We start from the raw sequence: 14325 nt of genomic DNA, 5'->3' as shown, positions 1-14325 counted from the left end.
TGGGTAATCAAATAATAATATATAAAATAACTCGACTATTTCTTGACTTGATTATATTTTTAATCTAATCATTTCGTCATTAACTCACAGGAACGCAGTGTCTTGATTCATTCCTACAAGAAAATATAAAGCGAATGGCATGGTGACATAAATGGTAAATAACTCAAACGTATCAGTACTATCAAAAAGGGCGAAAGAAATCATTGTATTCTTGTGATTTTTAGTCACTTTATTCAGCTCGATGTAGCAATTTTATTCTATTTTATCTTTTTATTTACTTATATATTTTTTCCCTTTTATGTTGTTATATTTAATGTCTTTTTGTTTTTGTCTTGTGCTGCTGTGATATTTGAATTTCCCCTCTAGGGGATTCAATAAAGTATATCTTATCTTGTCAATGTGTTCAAAGATGTCTTGTAAATTGTATGCCTTGTTTTCTTTTTCTTTATTTTGTGTTGTTTTCTTCCTGCTTTGTTGTATTTTAGGTAGCCTTGTGTACCATCTTGGCCAAGGGATGAAAGGTATGACAATGCCAGAATAGCCATTTGGCTAATTCTGGCATTGTCATACCATGTGTATTTATTAATTTGCACTCTCCCTTCTAATTTAAACTAAACTAAACTAAGAAAAAAACAAGGTTACAAACTACTTAAACAAATATGAACACTACAAACCTGTTTATTTTCATATACAAACATTACATGTATTTCAGGATGTTGTTAAAAAAAAAAATGTTTTTCAACAAGCAAAACCTGGATTTATATCTTATATTTATGTCGCTTGTTTCTGTGATTACAGTCTCAAGAGAGTTCCAGGGCTTCCTCTGACTCCAGATGCTCCTCAGGTTTTTTAAACACGTCTCTTTGTTCTCCAGCTTCATCTATAGTCTCCACGCTCTCCTCTCCCTGCCCCTCACTGGTCATAGTTGTGTCCAGCCCCTCCTGGTCAACGCTGGCATTCTGCGACTCATTTCCCTCATCATCTTCATCTTCTACATCCATCTCAAAAACACGAATGTGCCTGAGATTGGCACTTAGCTGCCAGGAAAGAAAAAGTAAACGTTAGGAGACAGTCCACTGGCAGAGAAAAAAGGTTTCATTTGACCTTACTGATCTCTACAACAAAATGTAGGAATGTTCCAATACAGTTCATTCACACATAACATCCCAAACTGACATTCCCACACACTAAATATAATGGGAAGTTCAAGATGTATAATTTGTCTTACCACACAGGCCACTTTGCGGATTCCGTTGACAGCTACAAACTGAGCCTTCATGTTTTCCAGTTCACGCCACTGATTCCCCAACACCAGGCCCTGGCACGGGATGGCACTGCTCTGCTGGTCCAACCTAACATTGGTCACATGCAACATCTTTATTCCTCATCTCTGCTGTCTTCGGAAAATAATAACTATAATAATAATTTTATAAACATAGCAAATTTAAAAACAGATGTTACAAAGTGCTTTGACAGAAAAAGCAAAACAGAAACAAGATACTCAGAAAGCAATATAGCAAAGGAAAGCCGAATGGCCCTACCAAACACAAGCGAGACAAAACTAAAGTAAAGTTAGGATAAAGTTAAAACAAGAAGACAAAAATGCAAGTTGCAAATTGGCAACATAAAGAAATCCTCCCCCCAAAAAGGAAAAAGCAATAAAAGGAGAACATAAAAACCAATAAAAGACATAAAAATATGATCATATAAAAGCAAGTCTATAAAGATGGATTTTAGGAAGTGATCAAAAAGAAGTCACTGATTCTGTGAGCCATATCTCGTCAGGTAGGTCGTTCCTAAGCCGAAAGGCAAGGTCACCTTTAGATTTAAGCCTCAACTTTGGAGTGGCCAGAATGGTCCCACCTGAGGATCTAAGGCTGCAAACTGGCTCATATGGGGTCAACATTTCTGCCAAGCTGCTTGGGGCCTGACATAAACCACTTTGAAAGTAATCAGTAAAATGTTAAAATCAATTGTACAACGAACAAGAAACCAATGGAGAGAAGTCAGGACTGGGGTGATGTGATGTCGTCTGTTAAAACCAGTAAGAAGCCTAGATGCTGCACTCTGAACAAGTTGGAGGCAAAGAGTGACCCCTAGTTGATGCCAGAGAGGAGGAGGTTACAGTAGTCTAGTCTGGATAAAATTAGTACGTGAATAACTTTCTCCAAGTCTGAGTGTGAGAGCACTGATTTCATTTTTGAGATGGTTCTTCTATACAAGAAGCAGGACTTTACATCTTTTTTTATGAATGGCCTAAATTATATTAAAATTTGAAAATACTTTTAATCCAGTTACTGCTAATCCTAACTCACCTCTGGTTAGGCTCCCAGTTGAATTCAGTCTCACAGCTCAGGGTGGAAGCAAGAGGAATCTGAGCCAGGACACGCTTTCTGTTCTCTTCTTCTGATCCTTGCAAGACCACAGTTAGCATTTCATCGTCATAGAAACGAGCATCCAGGCAGCTGTATACATAATTAGGCCTGAAAATGAGAAATGATGGTAGCAACACCTTCATAGCTGAGGAAAGATTTTGATTTTATATTGGTTTTACAAATAAACTGGTAGGAATGAGAGGCACTTACTGGGCTGCAGCACTGTCATCATCTGCATTGTCAAGATGGTGGCTGAGGTCAATGGATATGACACTGCTGGGGATATGTCTGTGCGAGCAAAACAAATATAATTACGAACAGATTAAATACACAAAGAAACTCACACGTGCACCCACAATGACACAAACGTACCTGTTTGGGTCAGTTCCTTTTCGTAACAGGTAAAGCTTGGAGGGTGAAATCTCCGGCATGCAGAACACAACATGGTGCATTTTGGCTTTCTTATCATTCCACCTGCAGAAATCAAGAAAAATCATAAACGCAAACATCTTACTGAACAAACCATTAGGATACACCTGGATGTTTTTGTTTTACGTACAAAGATGGGAGTTCAAAGAGTCGTGGAGTGTTTTCAGAGCTGGAAAGACAATGAACATGGACAAATAAATACAACTTTTATCACATTATTTCATCTATATTTCAAATTATACAGATTAATAACAGAGATATATGACCATACCTCTCTGGCACAGTGTACAGGGGCAAAAAGACAGCCTGTTTCACAGACTTCCCAATCACTTCCTGCATACAAATAAACAAACAATGAACAAGCAACATGTAGAATAAATTTCATTTTAACAAATCCTGGGTTTCTACACATTTCTAACAATGAAACTATGGTAGGCATGGAAAGAGCGGTGCCTTAATAAACTGTTCTATGTTAGTCATCTTTTCTGGTGTAGAAGTCAAAGAAATGTCACAATGTAGCAAAGGAAGACCCGCATACAGGACAAAAAAAGATTCAGACTCAATTCTGGACTTCAAAAAATCTCTATTTTACATGTTGCATGGCTGCACAGACGGTGAAAAACTGTGCAAATGTGCACAGAGTGTAAAAAGTGCAAATGTTTCAGTCCATGTTGGACTTTACTCAGTGCAGAACACTGCGTATTTGCACATTTTTTAATTGTATGTGCAGCCCCGCAACATGTAAAATAGAGATTTTTAAGGTCCAGACTTGAGTCTGAATCTTTTTTTGTGCGTGTCTTCCTTTGCTACGCTGTAACAATGAACTTTTAAAACTTTTTCATAAATTTTCCATAATATTTTATCCCATTTCCATGACTCTATTTTGACTTTACACACACTTACCAAGCATTTGGGGACAAACAAACTGCTGGCACTTGCTAACTTTACTTGCTCTTTAGACACTGCTGTCGCCAACTAGCTGTGTGTCTATGTCAATACACCAGATGGATTTTTGCAAAATGTCAAAGTTGAACCCCTTTTTGGGGGATAGAAAACTGAAGATCATATAGATGTCGATGCAACTTGACAAGTGTTTGCGTTATAATTTTGACAAGGTTGTATGCATTTATCTTTTGTTAAATAAACATTTGTTTTATAGACATACCCATGTCTAATAATATTTTGCGACCTTGCCTTAACCTGGACGTTCACAATACCTTATTAAATTAAGGTTGATCTGATCGCTGTCATGTCCCTTCAGTCAAATCAAATATGTTTATTTCGTTGAATCTGGGTATCTGTAATCATGTCGCTAGGCTAAGTGTCGTCTGAAAATAACTAATTTGTTAATAGTCAACTGTTTGATCTACAAGCGAAGATTTAGGTTTAGACGACATTCTGATGCTGCTCTCCCCCTCAAGCTAACATTAGTTATGTGCCTAAAATCTCAGTGTGAAAGCTTTAGTTAACCCGTTACATTTTCCTGTTTCTCTTCTCATGTGCCCAAAAGGGTGTGTGGCCTTAGTGATGACATGATGCTGCTCTAGTCTTCGTGTATCACGTGATACTAGTGGTGTTTTAACAGCCAGCAGTGCAGCATTAGATTTTAAATTAGATATACAAGGACAACAATCTGTTAATTCCAAACCATTTTCCAGCCTGGAAAACAGTTTTTCCTTTTTTTCCAGGAAATCTGCCATGCCAATCTGCATTGCTCAGTGTTGAGGCTACAGTATGTTTAAAATGCTGTAGGAAAGGTTTCGATCTACATAACGGAACAGACAGAACAGAACGGGCAGCACCGTTTCTATTCTCAAGGTCTATCTCAATGTTACATTTTCAGAGTGTTTAATTCCAGACTCTGAGGAAGAGGAAGGAAAAAGAGGAAGATGGACAGCACACAAAACTCACTGCAGGTTTCTGTAGACACTGCTCGATCACATTCTCCATCATCCTCTTGACGAAGTGCAAAGATTTTTGGGGAAATGAAGGAAACAGCAAAGGGCTCTCTACAGTAAATAAACCAGTTTCTCTGTTAGTTCAGGCAGTGGTATTTGAAGGTAAGCCAACACTCAGACTACCCGAGACCCAGTTTATCACCAAACAAACCATAAACTTCTAATTAAAAAACATTTCTGCATTTCTGTAATCAAGATTATAGTTCACCCTTTAGGTGTGTGCTCTCCTGTAAAAACTTCAGCCACTGGTTTCCCTTTGTATTGGGAGGAGACACGAGGTCTTCATCCTCGTCCTTCAGGTACTGCAGATGAAAGAGAAACCAGAATGTTGTAGGACAGCAGCTTCATTCAAAAACACGTGAAGCTAATGCAACACAAAACCACTTACCTGACCAACTCGTTCTACGTTGAAGTACTTCCCTTTGCGATCAAAGAGTTCTTCATTCTGTTAAACAAGAGGGCAATTAAACTCGCTTTGTTTAAAAACAAGAGCAAATGTATTTAATTTTCATCACAAAACCATTATGCTGATCTCACCTCACTGAAATGCTCAGACAAAAAGTCAGCAACAAAGGCAATGTCTTTCTGAGTCATCTAAAGGGTAAACCAACAAGTCAAGATTATAAAACGATCTCAGGAACATTTTAAAAATCACAAATCTCTCTCTTATCTTTGATAACTCACCTTGTTAAGTTCTGGTGGTACATGCTCCTCACACATTCTTAGCATGGCTGTAGGGAAACAAGAGTTTGAGCAAAAAAAATAAACTGTTTTGACAAACCAGTGCATATCAAATTGCATGTATGCACACAATGATAAATGTCTCTAAGTCAAGTCCAAGTCAAACTCATTTAGGCCCTGATGACGCAGAAAGTGTTTTGCAGGTTGCAAAAGGTGAGGCGCACCACACTGCCTTTTAAAAAAAAAAATTGAATCCCCTGAGTAAAAAAAAAAAATCATGCTTGCTGCACCTTTTCATTGTTGCCAGGCAACCACCCCATCACGTCCTTACACTAACCTTCCCGTGTAATCAACCTACTGTTTATTCCCCCAGTAATTAGTATCTAGTCCCTAAAATGGACAGGCAGAGGGTACCTGCTGTAGCTCTGGTTCAGGGTGAGAGGCTGTCAGTAAATAGTTTGTTGGGCACAGGGAAACAGATCTGTGTGGGTACACAAGACCCTAAAAAGAGGGTGGATCATGAGGAGCACCACCAGTTGGTCCAGGAGCTTCTCCTCGATGATGGCTGTTTCCAGGCATATTTTAGGATGACTCAGGGGCAGTTTGACAACCTGCTGTCTATTGTCGGGCCATATATCTCTGGGTATCCAGCAACCACTACCACCAGTTTCTCCTCCATTGTTTACCAACTATAAACTTGTTGTCGTGACCGCCACAGAAGGGTCGCCTCTCAAATGATCTGATTGGACAATGGGAAAAAAGACGACAGAAAAAGAGATGACTTGGGGCGTTTTTCTGCTCTGAGTTTAAGTTTTTTCAACTCAAGGAGTTCAGAGCACTCTAGCAAAAAAACGCCAGGCACCTAGAGTGCCAAAACACAAGGTGCATCACAAAGCAAAAACCACGAGCAAAAAGCTTCATTCTCATTGAAATTGAAATGAATTACAAAAAGTTGCCTCCAGATGCCAAAACTCTTTCTGTGTGGTCAGGGCCTTACTGTATTTGATTAAGTAGTTTATTCTTACCTACATACAACCACCGAAAAAAGGCCTTAAAGTTTTTCATACTCTTGTCGATCACCCTAAATGACAAAACAAAAGCAGTGATTCTCTGCAGAACAGCAGCAGGATACACAATCTACACAAATTATAGCATTGCTAATGCTACAAGAAGATAATCAATTTATTAAACTTACTGCAGGAGCTCATTGGCTTTCAAAGAAAATGAGCCCACAGCTGTGATGGCACCTGAGAACATAAAACACACGTGTGGTAGTTGATGATAAAAGGCTGATTTCTTCTAAGTAATCATGCAGGTTAAAGACACCTACCTTCTATAGCTGCTGAATCCAGACCGAGGGGCTCAAACTTCTGCTTCCACAAGGACATGCCTTTCACCTCACTGAGGTGATACAACAGAGCCTCGGAGCCACTGCAGCGAGAGACAGACAGGGAGAGATTTTATTTTTGAGGAGAAACCTCAGGTAACAGGCAGCACTGAGAAGAGGTAAAAGAAGAAAGGCTGAAAATACCTCTGCAGGTGGCTGATGACTAACTTCTGGATGCTAGTGTAAGAGGACTCAATGGACTGGCCGAGCTTCTTCAAGCCCTGTGGTGAAAACAGGACACACACACTAACAGTTACAGGAAATCTGCTATGGACTGCATATAAATTACAGTTTAAACACTAAGAGGAGCATTTGCACCACCTCTAAGGCTCAATCCCAATACACCCCTTAACCCTACCACTTGCCCTTACCCCTCCGTTTTGCGCGTTCACGCATAGGGGTAGGGATGTCCCGATTCTCATTGAGGCAGAGGGGAAGGGCGGAGTGCTAGGGCTATATGGCCCTCCAAACAGAGTTTTTTCAGAGGCACACTTCAAAGCGAGTGCTACGAGAAATCTCCCAGAATGCCTTGCGAATCACCAGCAAGATGGCAGAGAAGGCTTCACAGGCAATGAAAGAAAACCATAAATGTAAGTATTTTCTTCGTAACTAAAGATTTAAAGACTATGATAACCATCGGAAATGTCGTTTCAATATATTATATACATTTGTTCTAACAAACATAACAAAAAAAAAAAAAAGCTAGTTGTGAGGTTTCCCCGGCAACATATTCGTTGCGTCTTTTTATGACATCACTGACGACTAATGATGAAGTTTCTGGGTATGAAGGGTTGCCCCATTTCATAGGGGAATATTTCAACCCCTACCCCTTGTAACTTTGTTGCAAGGGGCAAGGGGCACTCGAAAAAGAGGGGTAGGGGTAGGGGCGAAAATGAGAAATGGGATTGGGCCTAACTCTCACCTTGACAGTCAGCTGGTTCATGAGAAGAGCCTGTAGTTCAGGGCTGCATGAAAGCAGAGAGCCAAGGGTTAGAAACATTAGAAGCATCCCTGCAGTCAAAAGAGCAGTTGAACTAGCCGGAGAGGTTTTGCCACCATCTACAGGACACTCTAAACATTGCAACATGACAAAGAGCAAATACTAACAGAATTTCTCTTCTCACCTTGATTGTCCCCACAGCAAAAGCTCCAGAAATTCATCCTGAACTTGAGTGCTTGTGTTCTTTTCCTACAAACAGGGGAAATTAGACATTTGTTGTACGCTCTCATTTTAGCCAATTTAGACGACAAACTACGACCTCTGACCTGAACAAACTTAGTGAGTCGAAGATCCATCTGCATGAGGATGTCCTCCCAGGCTTCACACATGCACGTGAGTGAGAGGTGCAGGTACTGCAGCAGGGTGGAGATGTGGGTGAACTTGCGTGCCATCCTGGTCACCTCAGGGAGACAGTCTGACAGCAAACCTGTGTCGAGCTGGAAGACAAAGATAAAATAAGCAAATAAAAATGCAATTTAGAGCAGAGAAGAGAAAATGAAGGAAAAGCAGATTTACAAGGAATGGAAAATGAAGCCAAAACATCTGTCGCACCTGAATGTAGCAGATCTCTGGGTTGTTGTCAGCTGACCTGACTTCTGTGATGACAGACAAAGACTTGAGATCACTGGAGAGACTCAGGCTGCGACAAGTTCCCGATACCTGTAAAGTGTCATTACATTAAAAGAGCTGAATAAATGGACGTATTGTTGTAGCCTTCAGATTAAGGTTGCCATTAAGTATCGATACTTAGATACTTTTTCAATACCATGTGTTTAAAACAATACAATCTCCATACATTTGATAAAATCACAAGAACAAAAGTTATTCAAATGTTAAAACAAACCCACCACATGATTGTACCTGCAATGTCTGAATGTGGTTAGTAAAAACAGGAAAAAAGGATCCTGTTGGGTGCCTAGGACATTTTTCTTTTTGACGTGGTATTGAAAGAGGTATCAAGTATTGTTTTTTGTTTTTAAACTACTACTGTATCAAAGTTTAAAATTCTGATACTGTGACAACCCAACTTCAGATATGAGTTTTATAGATAGATAGATAAATACTTTATTGATCCCGAAGGCAATTCACTCTGCAGCTGCTCCATGCCACACACATTTCAATAAAAATAATACTTAAAATATAAGATCAAAGAAGAGAAAATCCAAGAATAATAAAAATGTAGGCATAAAAAATAGAGGTTTAATTATTAAGATCTTTCAGATACCATCATTTTTGTGCCACAGTTACAATTTAATCTATTTTTATTGTTGTGAAGCTCACAGCATTTACATTTTGTAGAGACTGCATCAGACAAGAGATGATTCAACAGTAGTTGTTGAGGTCAAAGTTTGCCATGGAGAAGTACATTTAATTACGGTCCGGGCAGCTATGCTGCCAGGACACTATTGTAATCTTAGGTATTCTTCATGGGTGAAAACTCACCAAACTTTGCACAAAGGTCCAGTCTCATGCCAGATATCCTCAGCTGTAAACTCAAGCCAATAGTCCTGATGGTGGCGCTACAACAAGCGTCTAAAGTTCAAAACTTTGAAAAATCCTAACAAATCAACCATACGTGCTACAACTTCACAACTTTCATCAAACTGTAGCCCCAATACTGAAGAAACTTTTGTACATTTAAACCTATTAAAAATTATGAAGTTCATCACTCTGTTTTTTTCAAAAACTGTAAAACTTCTTAAACCTATCTCCTCCCACAATTTTTGCTCAATTGACACCAAACTTGCTACAGAGCATCTTCAGACTGTCCTACACAAACTATGTTTCTCAGATTTTTGATTTATCAAAAATTGAGCCGACAGTGCATCAAATGTTTGACTGTAAACGGTACTGTAAACATATACATGCAAATTCTTGCTAAATAAATCTTCAATGTTCATGAAAAAAGACAAAATTCTAGAGTGATGGTAGATGATGTGTGGCAAATTTCAGAATTTTATCTCAAAGACTGAATTTTTGACAGCATTTTGAATTTTGCTCTAATGTGAACAATTGGAGTGAATGTAAAAATGGTAAACATCCGTTTTTCACTTATGAAGCAAATCAATCATTGTTACAAACAAATTACCAACATCTCCGTGCTGTCTAGATGCAATATGTGTATTTTCAGATTTTTGTCTTAATAACTGAATTTTTTACAGTGGTTTAAAATCTGCCTTTCCATGCATGGATGGCTGCTTTCCTACACAACAGTGAATGGCTTACTAAATTTGTGAAGCCACTGTTGAGTTGCTACTTGCCAATTAGCTCAGAGCGGTAGATGACCGTCTTAGGTTCCAGAGGTTGCTCAGAATTGCCTAAAAATGCCTGGACCCGACCCATCGCTGCGCAGCAGCTATAATTGTAATATGTTCCTACAGTGCAATTCAATTTGAGTTTGTCTTCTGTTTTTGCTGTTTGATGACACAATTCTGCACTTCACATCACATTTTTGCCAGCCTTTATTTTATCAGTATAAACTTGATTCAAGGAGTGGTATGCAACACTCAGAGCACATCTATAATTCCTAGCAGGGATTGTCTGTACACAGCTCTCAACGTGGAGGTGACTGAGCCGGCTGATAGCAGCTAAAAGTGCTTACAACGCAAACAATTCGAACAACGGCAGTTAACGGTTTTAACCTGGGCGAACTGGAGGGTGTGCGTTATACTTCTATGATGATGCTGACCCGCCACTGCAGTGCAGAGCAGTAGCAATTAGCTTGCCAGTGGGTACACACACAGGAACTTACATGCACTCACAGTTGGACCAGCTACCACAACAAAAAACGGAGAAGCTTGGATTACAACACACACAAAAGAGGGTGACTTAAGTCCCTGCTCACAAAACCATTACTCCATTATATCTTTAAATAGCAAACAGTTGTTTACTGCTATATCAAAGCTCGGACTACAGCTCCTTTAGATCAATTAGTGTGGGAGATGTATCGGACAATTCTTAGGAATGAACCAAAGAGCCTCACCCCTGTTAGAGTGGCAATCTTGTACATCCCATAGGCATAAAGCTCCACAAATCCAGCATCTCCTCCAAGAACAAGTACATTCAGCCTGCATGGAAACAAAATGGGGTGATGAAATAATTTCCATTCCAACTTCAAAAGACAGCTGCATTAGAAGACTCAGATATTGTTTTTCTGTATGTTGCTAAGACATGAGGCTTAATTTACCTGACTTCTCCCAGGAGATTCATTATCTCATCCGACTTTTCCTCACTGTGACACAAAGAAATAAATACAGGTGGCTACTATCCAAAAAAATAAACAAACCACATAACAACAGCTGATATCAAACTACTGAGTTATGTATTAAAATACTACCCCACCTGAAGATCTTTGAAGTGGTGCTATAGCTGAGGAAAAACAAAAGTTTATACAAATGTTGATCAATCAATCCAGGATAACTTGCTTTCTTACTATCTGATGCAATTACTGCTCGTGTTACCTCTTGGGGAGTGTTGGTAACTTGGGAAGAAAAAGTTTGGACTCATCTTCTGAGTTGTAGAAGGAGCTGAGGGCACTGAAACACACCAGACAGACCAAACATCCACATTATTCTACAAAACCAGGTGCCCTTTGTGCTACTGGATTCATCCCTGAGCTTTGTGCATACCTGCTCTCCTCTGTCACCTCCATCCAGTGCATGCAGGTTACAGGGTTCTGCATTGGAAACACGTGGAGGATCTCTGCTTTCTCAACACCACACAGGACCACCTGCTTGGTGTCTCCGAGGCTGAAGGCCAAAACTGGAGATTAAAGAGAATCAAAAATTAATACCTATATGTTCCCATCAACAAGTAGAGAATTATTAACACAAAGATGTACACGGTTGTTCCTTACTTTTGCCATCAGGTCGCCAGGCGAGTGCAGTGATCTCCTTCCCAGTATATTCACTGGGTGGTAAACTCCAAACACGCTGGAAACTAGCCAAGCGATGTAGCAGCAACTACAGACAAACACAAACCATAAAATTCTAAAACCATAAAAGATACCAAGACATGTTTCAGGATCAAAACAGATTTTTTTCAGCCTACCTCTCCAGTTGTGTTAGCCAAAGCAATAAGATCCCTTTTAGGAGACCATGCCATACACAGTACAGGGTTGGGAAGCTGTTTCTCTCCCACTTGCCGGAAGGCAGGCATCTTGAGGGCTGGAAAATGCGAAAAGTGTCAGTCGGCCTTTGTCGTTGTGTTTACAGTTGCACTTGTCTCACAACTACAACGGACAGTCAGGACTGCAGAAAAAATAACTGATGCCAGCTGACCCTCCATTCAGGACATAAATTCCTTCAGAGTCAAGAAATGGGCAAGTAGCATTACTGAACACTCAACAATACCTGCGTCTGAGTCTCCCCATGGTAGGCGCTACACCGAAACGACAAGACACAGGTGGTCTCTATGATAAACAACTAACACCAGTCAATAGTGACAGTAACCATCCCTATGGAATAACCCTGTAACACCAGGCAAATACACTACACACTGTAAACATGTAAATATCTGTCAAACATATTCCAAGCATGCTGTATAAACTGTATATACTGTCTTTGCCGTCTACCTCATGTATATAAGCAACCTGTTACATTAATCATGCCATATTTATTTCAACACCCATTGCACTCTGTATCATTGCACTGTTGTAAGACTGTTACCGAACCCGGCCATTACAAATTGTTCCTATTCTTCTCATTACAGTAGAGTTGGATGACCTGCTACTTTACGACCGACAGCTAATTATATCAGCAACTATTTCGATTATTAACATTATTAGTTTGAGCATTTTTTCAAGCAGAAATGACACACAATTGCTAGTTTTCTCTGTCTAGTGTGATTCTACATTTAAACATTTTGAGGTCTGGATTGTGCTGCTCAAAACAAGAAGTGTGAACATGTTGTTGGCATCTGGGAAATGCAACTACACACAGCGATCTAAACTAACTAACTAACTAACTAACTAACCCACTCCAGTGTTTATTAGCTGGACTCTCACCTTTAAGAGTGTACAAATCGCAATCTTGTCTTCCAATGGTCGCTATTATGCTAGCAGGTCTGTTAGCAGCCGACGAAGCTAATGTAGCTAATGGCTAATTTTACGGTCCTGGACATTACAGGCGGCGACATTATAACTCAAACATAGTGCTGTAAAATATTAACACGCCAACACTCTGCTCTGTTCTGCGACACAATGGATTTACGCTTTCTTCTTGATGTTTTCACACTGAAACGGACAACAGCGCCATATTTTCGCTGTGACCAATCACTGAGGAGCAACGGGAGGCGCGAGAGGACAAATTTGTTCACAGCGGAAAACGCAATTCGTAAATGGCTGAGTGCACTGGAACCAAGGAAAATATAAAAAGATAATATGTAATATGTTATAATATTATGTTTTGAATATAAATTGTAATTCCTCCCTGACTGGGACTGGCTATTAAAAGAATAAGTTATTCTTATTCTGATTAAGTGGAGATGACAAAGAACACGCCCTCCAGTGGCCAAAGTGAAGACCTGCAGCACATACATGCCTGACAGCGTACAACGAAGCAATCAGAAATGTCATGGATAGAAACTACAGGGGAAAATGTGCAAATTATTTTTCTAGTGGTCAAAACTTAAGACTACAACCCAACATTCTCTGTGTGAACAATATCAGTATTATCATAGTATCTGTACTAAAAATTATATTTTGTTATCAAGTAACTATTTAGTTGTTTTACTCTAAAAATTGCATGTATTCATATTTCATTTAATTAAACGCTTGTTGGTTAAAGTTGACCTGAAGTGAACATCCTCTACTATCCTCTAGTGGTCAGAGTGAGAAACTGCAGCACATTAAATTAGTTAAGCCCAGAGCTCTTGAATAGACAAAAGAGTAACAGACTTAGCTCAGTTAAATATGACATTGCTGCGTGATTGTTGAGTGAAGGAGGTTCACAGGATCAAAGTCTGATAACTTATGAGATAGGGATGAATATTTGACAGCCAGTCATATGAAACACAGTAGGCAAATGCTGAGGTTAGTACAACAAAAGCAAATTGGCTTGCCAGTCAGTCACTATGACAAGTGCAAAGTTTCCAGTGTGCTGATCAGTTACAACAGCACCCAACACTGAAATATAAGTAAACATTTTAAGGAACATCTTAAGGAACTATACTGCAGTGATGCTGCGCGCCTCGTGTCAGGAGTGCTGCAGGATGAGGACCATTAATGTTACAGTTCAGGAGTGGCAATAACTATGATGTTACAGGTCCAGGGGTGCATTGTGGTGCAGGGGAGCTCACAGCATGATGCACAAAGATGGTGGGAATTAAATCTGCTCTAAGCCTTGTCTTGACCTTTTTGGTCTTGGCAAACTGGTCTGCACCAAAATGTGCCTGCAGTGACTTCCCACACACACCCACAGACATATCCCATAGTGGTTGAATGCACACAGTATTCGGGAACACTTTATACTTACTGAACATGTATACACTCATTAC

General features: G+C 39.7%; 1 protein-coding gene across 2 annotated transcripts; it reads right to left on the bottom strand.

Moving 5' to 3' along the window:
• Positions 1 to 685: 685 nt before the first annotated feature.
• On the bottom strand, positions 686 to 13133 carry anapc4 (anaphase promoting complex subunit 4). 2 transcript variants are annotated; one of them, XM_049588675.1, is made up of 28 exons: positions 12836 to 13133; positions 11881 to 11996; positions 11687 to 11792; positions 11460 to 11592; positions 11292 to 11366; positions 11173 to 11199; positions 11018 to 11062; positions 10814 to 10898; positions 8383 to 8490; positions 8097 to 8267; positions 7955 to 8019; positions 7753 to 7795; positions 6975 to 7051; positions 6774 to 6874; positions 6639 to 6690; positions 6469 to 6524; positions 5447 to 5493; positions 5300 to 5356; positions 5151 to 5207; positions 4971 to 5064; positions 4716 to 4813; positions 3076 to 3137; positions 2935 to 2973; positions 2748 to 2849; positions 2586 to 2663; positions 2316 to 2465; positions 1229 to 1352; positions 686 to 1037 (listed from the first exon to the last, which is right to left on the bottom strand). In XM_049588675.1, exons 2-28 carry the CDS (start codon positions 11986 to 11988, stop codon positions 801 to 803), a joined length of 2397 nt encoding a protein of 798 aa, XP_049444632.1. In that variant the 5' UTR covers positions 11989 to 11996; positions 12836 to 13133; the 3' UTR covers positions 686 to 800. The 2 variants fall into 2 exon arrangements, with proteins under 2 accessions (XP_049444632.1, XP_049444631.1); XM_049588674.1 differs by having other exon boundaries at positions 687 to 1037; positions 2316 to 2483.
• Positions 13134 to 14325: the final 1192 nt, after the last annotated feature.

The sequence above is a fragment of the Epinephelus fuscoguttatus genome, linkage group LG10 (assembly GCF_011397635.1).
Source record: "Epinephelus fuscoguttatus linkage group LG10, E.fuscoguttatus.final_Chr_v1".
Classification (NCBI taxonomy): Eukaryota; Metazoa; Chordata; class Actinopteri; order Perciformes; family Serranidae; genus Epinephelus; species Epinephelus fuscoguttatus.
The sequence above is the reverse complement of the archived record's forward strand: the minus strand, read 5'-3'. Positions and strand labels throughout refer to the sequence as shown.

What these genes read in the sequence shown, in the direction of transcription:
- anapc4 (XM_049588674.1), bottom strand. Translation starts at nt 11,988, where the DNA reads ATGCCTGCCTTCCGGCAAGTGGGAGAGAAACAGCTTCCCAACCCTGTA. An exon ending in CTGGCGACCTGATGGCAAAA is followed by an intron (nt 11,593 to 11,686) that starts GTAAGGAACAAC and finishes TTTAATCTCCAG; the next exon opens with TTTTGGCCTTCAGCCTCGGA. An exon ending in TGAACCAGCTGACTGTCAAG is followed by an intron (nt 7,052 to 7,752) that starts GTGAGAGTTAGG and finishes TTTTCACCACAG; the next exon opens with GGCTTGAAGAAGCTCGGCCA.